This window comes from Microtus ochrogaster, chromosome 21, assembly GCF_000317375.1.
Source record: "Microtus ochrogaster isolate Prairie Vole_2 chromosome 21, MicOch1.0, whole genome shotgun sequence".
NCBI classification, from domain to species: domain Eukaryota; kingdom Metazoa; phylum Chordata; class Mammalia; order Rodentia; family Cricetidae; genus Microtus; species Microtus ochrogaster.
Window position 1 is genome coordinate 2,937,329 of NC_022022.1, and position 9,365 is coordinate 2,946,693.

The 9,365-nt window shown below is 42.8% G+C and overlaps 2 protein-coding genes across 3 annotated transcripts in view; both read right to left on the bottom strand.

Annotated features, from left to right (window-relative positions):
- Window positions 1–3,299, bottom strand: part of Hormad1 (HORMA domain containing 1) — a 32,030-nt gene extending 28,731 nt beyond the window's left edge. The window contains exons 1-2 of the mRNA XM_013349836.1: window positions 3,171–3,299; window positions 2,063–2,116 (exon numbers count right to left, since the gene is read on the bottom strand). Coding sequence (XP_013205290.1) covers window positions 2,063–2,116; window positions 3,171–3,257 — 141 coding nt within the window. The 5' untranslated portion in view covers window positions 3,258–3,299. The remainder of the gene's footprint in view (window positions 1–2,062; window positions 2,117–3,170) is intronic.
- Window positions 3,300–7,120: 3,821 nt separating this feature from the next.
- The window catches only part of Ctss (cathepsin S), a 25,744-nt gene continuing 23,499 nt past the window's right edge, over window positions 7,121–9,365 (bottom strand). For both annotated transcript variants that reach the window (XM_005356971.3, XM_005356972.3), the window contains exon 8: window positions 7,121–7,520. In XM_005356971.3, the coding sequence (XP_005357028.1) occupies window positions 7,421–7,520 (100 nt within the window). In that variant the 3' untranslated portion in view covers window positions 7,121–7,420. The remainder of the gene's footprint in view (window positions 7,521–9,365) is intronic.

Genomic DNA, 9,365 nt, shown 5'->3' on the forward strand with positions numbered 1-9,365 from the left:
AAACCACAGAGAAACCCTGTCTCGAAAAACCGAAAAAAAAAATTCTAATTATATATATATATATATATATATATATATATATATCTACATACCCATATTTACATTAAAAGATAAATAATAGTGGCATGTTATCCATCAAAAGCAACAAGAGCTTCTTCAGGTTCTGTAGTGATCTGAAGAAAATTGTAGCATGTCCATTAAAAAAAAAGTAAAAAACAAAATTTCAGAAAAATAATAATTAACTGTTGTGATACCTGGCACCATATCTTAAAAAATTATCTCCTCAATCATCATCTGCAAAGAAAACATCCTGAGTGATACATTTAAAAGTAGCTCTAAGCTGGGCGGTGGTGGCGCAGAGCAGAGGCAGGTGGATCTCTGTAAATTCAAGGCCAGCCTGGTCTACAAGAGCTAGTTCCAGGACAGGCTCCAAAGCCACAGAGAAAGCCTGTCTTGAAAAACCAAAAAAAGAAAAAAAATAGTAGCTCTAAAAACAAAGTAGCTCTAGCAAAGCATGGTCACCATAGCTTATATAATAGCAGGCATATCTACTTTACATCCACAGAGGTATAATACAATACTGGCCCACAGCTAGAGTAATCAGGATACAAATGAAGAGACATTATTTGAGACTTGATTCAATTTGTCCAGCAAAGGGTCCAAAGGGCAGTATGATAAACTCTGTAAAGAAACGCACTTTAGGGGCTGGAGAGAGGGCTCAGCAGTCCGAGCCCTGGCTGTGTTCTAGAGGACTCGGGTTTGATTACCTGCATCCACAAGGTGGCTAGCAACTGTCTGTAACATTAGTTCCAGGAGATCTGACAGCACTGTACCCACATAGTGCACAGATATATATGCAGGCAAACCACAAGTATTTTTTTTTTTTTTTAGTTTTTCGAGACAGGGTTTCTCTGTGAAACCACACGTATTATTATAAATAGAAAAGAAATGCATTTTGAGCCAGATGTGGTAGCATATGCATTTTTAATCCCAGTTCTCAAGGAGCAGAGACAGGTGGATCCCTGTAAGTGGAGTCTAGTTATATTGAGAGTTTCAGGCCAGCCAGGGCTACAGGGTGAGATGCTGTCTAAAATGATAATAATAATAATAATAGTGGGGGACAGAGAGATGGCTCAGCGGTTAAGAGCACTAGCCGTTCCTCCACAGGTCCTGAGTTCAATTCTCCTGAGTTCAATTCCCAGCAATCACATGATGGCTCACAACTATCTGTACTGAGATCTGGTGCCTTCTTCTGGCACACAGGCACACATGCAGGCAGAACACTGTACACATATAATCTTTAAATAATAATAACAACAACAAAGAGAAATGCACTCTCTTAGATTTTTCTCTCATTAGTGGCACATTTTTAAGTATTCACTCTCTTCATAAACAGAAGGTAAACAGAATTTCTATGAAAAAAAAATCCCCTAAAACAAAGCACAAGCACAGTGTTCAAACAGATGTTACTTGCACTTTACAGGTGTCACGCTTGGCTGGTGAGCTCCAAGGAAAAAAGGAAATGCCACTGAATGGACTGCTTGCCATAAAATACCAAATGTCCAAAAAATTCTACATTACTTCTTTCCTTTTTTAAAAAAAAGAATTATTAATTATGTATACAGCATCTGCCTGCATGTATCCCTGCATGTATCTTGAAGAATAGTCAGTGCTCTTAACCTCTGAGCCATCTCTCAGCTCACTTCTTCCCTTTCAAGGTGTCCTGGTATCATTAAAGCCTCAAATATCGAATTCTTTTAAACAGAAAAATATTTATGGCTTCAAGAAACAAGAAACTCAGCTAAAGCAGGCCATGGGTGATGCATGCTTTTAATCCCAGCACTCCAGAGGCAGAGGCAGATGGATCGCTGTGACTCTGAGGTCAACCTGGTCTACAGAGCTAGTCCTAGGATAGCTGGGGCTACTCAAAGAAACCCTGTCTAAAAAAAAAAAAAAAAAAAAACCAACCAACCAAACAAACAAACAAAAAAAAACCAAAGCAAAAAACAAAAGAAAAAAAAGAAGAAATAAATTAATACAATTAAGTCATAAGAAATCATACCATGGAAGTTGTCCTCCGCAACTGCATAGTGGCCATCTTCCAAGAAAATGTTTTCTTCAACCATGTAACACAAATACAAATTTTAATTTCAGCTTTAATTTTTACGTCTAGAACTCTACTACATGAGATTTTTAACTTAATAAATTTCAAGCCGGGCGGTGGTGGCGCACGCCTTTAATCCCAGCACTCGGGAGGCAGAGGCAGGCGGATCTCTGTGAGTTCGAGACCAGCCTGGTCTACAAAGGCAGTTCCAGGGACAGGCTCCAAAACCACAGAGAAACCCTGTCTCGAAAAAAAAAAAAAAAAAAAAGGTTTTTTTTTTTAAATCCTTTTTTTTTTAGCTAGCAGAGAAAGATATTGAACCTTTTTTTTTTTTTTTTAAATAGGGTCTCTCTGTGTAGCTTTGGCTGTCCTGGAACTCTTATGTAGACAGGGCTGGCCTCGAACTCCACAGACACACTAGCCTTTGCCTCCCTGGGCTTAACCTTGAGTTTCTGACCCTCCTGCCTTCACCTCCCCAGTGCCGCCATGCATCAATTATTCTAAAATTTTACTTTTTTTTTTTTTTTTTGATTTTTTCGAGACAGGGTTTCTCTGTGGTTTTGGAGCCTGTCCTGGAACTAGCTCTTGTAGACCAGGCTGGTTTCGAACTCACAGAGATCCGCCTGCCTCTGCCTCCCAAGTGCTGGGATTAAAGGCGTGCGCCACCACCGCCTGGCTAAAATTTTACTTTTATTTATATTTTGAGACACGGTTTCTGGCTAGCCTGCAGCTCGCTGCGGAGACCACAGTGGCCTAAAACCCGCCTGCTCATTAAATTCTTTTAATGGCTGATTCTTAAGTCTCAGCTGTCCCAGAAAACAGACTTAAATTTCCTTGCACTCTGGTCCCAGCTCATCTGTTAACACAATTCAACCAGCTGTCGGCACAGAATAAGGGAACGGTCAGCACTATGGCGCCGGCCACCATCGCCCCTCAGGAACCTCGGGGACACGCGCACACACACAGCCTCCCCACCACAGGGACCCTGGGAGGTCGAGGGGCAGCGGGGAGGAGACGAAGGGGTGGAAAAGCTGAGAGACCCGAGCCCAAAGTAAACATAAGTTACGCAAAGCCTGAGAGACCGGGCAACGACGACAAGATGAGGCGCGGTGCACGACAGTCGCTTCAGCTTCAACGCGTGGGCTCTGCGCATGCGCCTCAACTGTCTCGGGCACGTGGCTCGCCCTTTGACCTTCAGGCGAGATCACGCTTCCCGCCAAAAGCTGCGCGAGGCCTGCCGGAGCTCTGCTCGTGGGCGGCGCGGTAGCGCTGTTGCCATCAGGCGCTGAGCCGGTGAAGGTGTAGAGCCTTCCCAACACGCGCCTCTCCTCGGGAGGCCACAGTGTCTCCAGACACCATTTGCTCTGGCTTTGGTGGTTTTCTGGCTGTAGATTTTGTTCTAATTTTTAGAATTATTATTGCGTGTGTGAGCCCTGGTGTGCACACACGGGCCAGAGGACAATATGCGCACGTGCAGACCGCAGCGCATGCGCGTGGGAATCAAAGGCTAACGTGAAGCCAGTTCTCCCCTTCCAGCGTGTGGAGCCCAGGAATCTAGCTCGCTTGTCAGGCTCGTCAACAGGGGCTTTTCCTGCTGAGCCGTCTAACCCGCCCCAGGACTTTTATTTTTGAGACTTAGTCTCCCTGTGTATTCGAAGCTCTTCTCCAATGGTCCTCCCTGCTTTTCCCTCCCCCGTAACTGGATGTCCAGCCCTATGTCACCATCTTACTTTACTTAGATATTTCTTCTAATCTAACTGGGGCAGTGGGTTGCTTTGAAAACAATTTATGTCTCATATAGAAATAAAATTAAGTTCTATTTTTGGAGTGGCCAGTTCTGGCATTCAGGTTTGTGGGTGGTTGCCAAACTGCTGGTCCTTCTTCAGGCTACCCAGAGGACCCCAGTACTGCTTCCCACGACTGTTTTGAAAACACAGTTCCCAGGCGGTCAAAATGTCTCAGCTGGGTAAAGGCACGTCCTACCAAGGGAGGTGAACTGATATCGATTCCTGGAAGCCACCAAGTGAGAGAAGAGAAAGGATTCTTCACATGTGCCCCTTAGCGTGGGTGCCCACACAGGCAAATAAATAAAGATTAGGGAAGACGACACCGTTCTAGAGGGAAAAAGGTGTCTGAGAAGTCTGACGGAACCGATGCGTCTGTGGGTGGGAGGTTCTATATGGAGACTCTGTGGTTCTCACAGTTGGAACGGCATATGCCATGTGTCAGTGGTGGTTTCGTTCTGCAAGAAGCAGGGCAGGCTTCAGTCAGCACGGCCATGGCTTTGTTCGACTTTATTTCTCTGTGAATCAGCAATCTTTGTCACGGAGCTCTGAGCTCTTCTTTGGAGGATATCAGTACTTATTGCCTAGTGTTAACGGCCATCTATAAACAGACCCCAAAGCTTTTACTATTTTGTGTGTATAAGTGTGTCTGCATGTATGTATGTGCACCACGTGTGTGACTGGTGCTCTCAGAAATCAGAAGAGGAAACTGGATGCCATGGAACAAAGATTACAGAAGGTTGTGAGTCACTATGTGGGTGTCAAGAAGTGAACCCAAGTCCTCTGTGAGAGCGTGAGTGCTCTTGCCCAGTGAACCATATCTCCCTCTCCAGACCCCAATAGAGCAGTTTTAACCATAGAAGAAGCATTAGGATGACGTGTAGTTGGAGACTGTATGGCAGGCAATGGAAGCTTCTTCCCTTACTGTGTACTCTCTCATAGGCTTTGATATGGTTTCGTCAAGAGGAAATGAACACCACCGATAGGGAAAAGCTGCCCAAAGTTAAAAGTGTAGGAGGCATGTTGTAGCTCACAAAATGTAGCTCACAGATAGGCACTAGGGAAAACTGACATGTTAAACACACGGGCTGTCTTTTCAGAGGGAGAGGTGTGAACCTGTTTTCCACCCAGAAGGCTAGGAACAGATGGGGTAAACTTTGCACTATCTGTGTGGCCAGGCCACACTTTCTCCCCCAGACCCTTATCTGGGGCTTGTCTCACTTCAGCTGTATTGCTACCATCTTCTCTCCCCACACTCTTACATGAGCCTGTTTCATCAGCTAACCTATCATGATGGAAGACATCACTTGTGCTTTACAAAGAGTTTTGATGTAGTCATGTCTTAAGCTTTCTTGTATACATCAGATTAATTATCAATATAAAGCCTTGTTCCAAATTGTGCTGTCCTTAAATATGCCAAAAATTAACTACCTGCTGTCAGACTCTCGAAGTTTGAACCAACACCAGTTACTGAGTCATTTTGAACGGATCTATCTTCTTTCCTCTTGTATACCAACACTTGGTCTTGGTGGTCTCAGATACCCCCACAGTTCAGTATGAAGAATAATGAAGACTAAAATCTTGTTTTCAGGATCAAAAATGTTGAAAATCTTACTCTAATATTTACCATGTTTTTTTTTTTACTCACATTTAAAAACTTCCAAGAATTTTCCAATATTACATCTCTTCTCTAAGAACCTTGTGAGAGAGACAGGTATCATCCCTTCCTGCATTCTCTCTCTTCCTCCTCTGTCCACCCCCATCCCTTCCTCCCCCCACCTCTCTGTTTTTCTTTTTCTTGTTTTGGTTTTTCAAGAAAGGGTTTATCTGTAGCTTTGGAGCCTGTCCTGGAACTAGCTCTTGTAAGCCAGGCTGGCTTCAAACTCACAGAGATTCACCTGCCTCTGCCTCCCGAGTGCTGGGATTAAAGGCGTGCACCAGTACTGCCTGGCTATTGTTGTTTTTTTAAAACATGAAAAAAATAGACTTAGGCAGAGTTGGTTTTCCCACAACCACAAGAAATATCAGTGCGGGCAGAGGGAGCCTCTATACCACCAAACCCTGGCATAATAAATTCCAATATAGCCTGGCATATTGAGGGAACTGACTCTAGCCAGCCTTCCTCCAACCTCCACATGTGGCCACACAATTTATAGAGCACTGGGAATAAACTCCAGGTCTTAGTGAGTGTAAAGGGCAGTTTACAGAAAGCAGGCATGGTTTCTTCTTCAAGGGAAGGGAATGACACCTTTGCTCCTGGAAGGCTGAGCGGAGCTGCCTGTTGGCCTGGTGATCTCTGCTATGCCATGGAGCCAGCCTTCACCTGAATCCCCCCAAACCCATCCTCATGAAAGAGGTTCCAAGCTCTCTGCATTCTCAGCCAGGAGAACCGTCTTTATGCTTGTTGCAAATCCCCCCTCCCTAGGCTCATGCCTGGGGGCATAGCTCACTGGTAGAGAAATTACTTGGCATATGAGAGATCCTGTCTGATCACCAATACCACAGAAATAAGTAACTAATTCCTCACAGGTGTTCAAAAACAGCTTGACTTTAAAAAAGAGAATTATTTAATGAGTGTTTTGCCTGTACATATTTATGTGCATCTTGTATGTGAGGTGCTTACTGAGACCAGAAGAGGGAGAATTATTTAATGAGTGTTTTGCCTGTATATATTTATGTGCATCTTGTGTGTGAGGTGCTTACTGAGACCAGAACAGGGCAGCGGACCACCTCGCCCCCCCCAGGACTGGATTATGGATAACTGAGAGCTACCATGAGGATTCTGGGCAATGAACCCAGGTCCCCTAAGAGAGGAGCAAATACTCTCAACCTCTGAGCCATCTTCCAAAAATACAAAAACCCAGTTTTACTTTTAATCATTTATATGCTTCAATTTTAAAAGATTTATTAAGTAATCTTATGAATCAAAATACAATGTAGTCTTCTGGACATTTTATAAGGTAACATCATTTTGTTGGTATTTTTTTCTTTTCAAGACAGGGTTTCTCTGTGTAGCCCTGGAACTCACTCTGTAGATCAGGCTGGCCTTAAACTCTGCCTCCCAAGTGCTTGGATTAAACACACGGACCAATACACCCAGCATTTTTTTTTTTGTTTTTATAATATTTTCTTCATCACAGTGGCTACAGCTCATCACTAACATAGCCATGTTCATGATAGGGTATAAAAGTCATTAAAGAACAACATGAAAAAAAGGCATGTGACAAAAATAGAGATTTGAAATGATTGATTTATTAAGCACTTTAGGGATATTATGTTATAAATGGTTATTAGAAAACATAAAAACGACAGAGTAAGATATAGAAAGAACAAACATGAATATCCCGGGGACTCTGACAGATAAGGTCTTAACTTGTTTGCAAACTTCTCAGAGACAGATAAAGTTACAAAGTGAACAGACTATAACCTAGTTAGTACATTAAATACACAGTTGTTTCTTCTGGCAGAGCAGGTAAAATTAAGTTAAAAGAGTATATTTCATCTTCATGATGTTAGAAAAAGGAGACAGTGTTTAGATTTCTGGGTAAGAGCAGTAGCTAGCAATCCCACAATGGTTTTTCTTATTTCTTGCCATTCGGATATATCCTTGATCACCAAAGTTAAGACCCCAGCTACAAAAAGAAAAAGAACATATAATTATAAATTAATATAATGAAACCATATTATTGTTATTTTTATCTTCTTGCTTCTCCCAAAAGACATATATTTTTAATTAATTAACTAATTAACTTTATTTTATGAGCATTGGTGTTTTGTCTGCATGTATGTCTTTTTTGTTGAATCCCCTGGAATTGAAGTTACAGCAGTTGTGAGCTGCCATGTGGGTGCTGGGAATTGAACCCGGGTCCTCTGGAAGAGCAGTCTGTGCTCTTAACCATTGAGCCTTTTCTCCACTCTACATTTGTATATTTTTAATGCAGGATCTGATTACGTAGCCCTGGCTGGCCTGGAACTTCCTGTGTGGACTAGATTGAGTCACAGACATCTACCTACCTCTATTCAGAGTGCTGGGGTGAAAGGCTTGTTTTTAGGGTTTTTTTTTTTTTGTTTGTTTGTTTTGTTTTTGACAAGGTCTCGCTATGTGACCCAGTCTGACCTTAAACTCACAGCAATTTTCAGTCCTGACTTTCCAGGACTGGGATTACAGGTGTGGGCCACTACATACACTAGTTCCATATCACTGAGCAGACACATCTAACGATAATAATATAAGATCCATTCCTGCCTTCTAAGCTTGCCTTCTGTAAGGGATGAGTATGGAATTTATAACTCTCCAGCTCTAAATATCTTTGCACAATAGGGTCATAGGTAATGACCCTTTTTTAGACAAGAGTCTTATGTATCCCAGGCTGGCCTTAAACTTACTATGTACTGAGACTTGATCCCTGGGATCCCACCTCCTGAGTACTAGGACTATAGGCATCATGTGTCACAATGTGTGTCTTAAGGGTAATGACTTTGCAGCAAACACATTTCTCTAGAGAAATCTTCTAAGAAGTATTTTTGAGCTACTACCATGAAAGTATCATATAACAATGAATTCTAAAATAAATGATAAATAATACAGCTGTAAATGACCCAGAAATGGATGAGATGCTTTCTGATGTAAAGACATCCCAAAACCAGAGCATCCTACGTTGTGAGGGATGTGTTGCCTGGCACCAGATAGAGGCTTCCAGGCTTGCTGTGTAAACTGGTGTCTGCCTGGGCACACAGCACCACACGGTTCTAAACCAGACGCCGTGGAGACGGAAGCAGGAGGATCAGGAGTTCTCGGTCCTCTTTGGCTACATAATGAACTTGAGGCCAGTCTGGGCTGTGCGTGAGCCTGTCTCAAAACAAACAAACAAACAAAACCAGGAGGAGGAGGGGCTTTCATGGAGGGATGGGGGAATTTGGAACGTGACTTAGGAGGGTCCTTTAGAAACTCAGTAAGCTATGAGAGAAAAGATTGTTCCTATCACTGAAGAAACAAGCCAAAAAGGGTGTGTGTTAAAAAACGACAAATACAAAAGAAGTTCAAGGAGCAAAAAAAGTTAAGATGGTTCCACAATCAGCTGATCATTGAGGTGAGCGGGTGAATCAGTTCAGTTTCTCAGCTGCTTTAGCAATGGACCATACGAACACTACCATCTGTTAGCCCGTTACAATGAGAAATGCGTCCTTATCTGGAAATAGGGGTATTGGAGCCATCATTAGTTAGATTAACATGAAGTCATTAGGCCAGTTTAATCCAGCAGGACTAAAGGCAATACAGTGAAGTGAAGCCATGTGAGAACTTAGAAAGCTGGGGAAGTACACAACCTTTTCTTCCTTTCCATCTTGTGTGTGTGTGTGTGTGTGTGTGTGAGAGAGAGAGAGAGAGAGAGACAGACAGACAGACAGACAGACAGAGAGAGAGAGAAAGAGAGACAGACAGACAGACAGACAGAGACAGAGAGAGAAAGAGAGAGAGA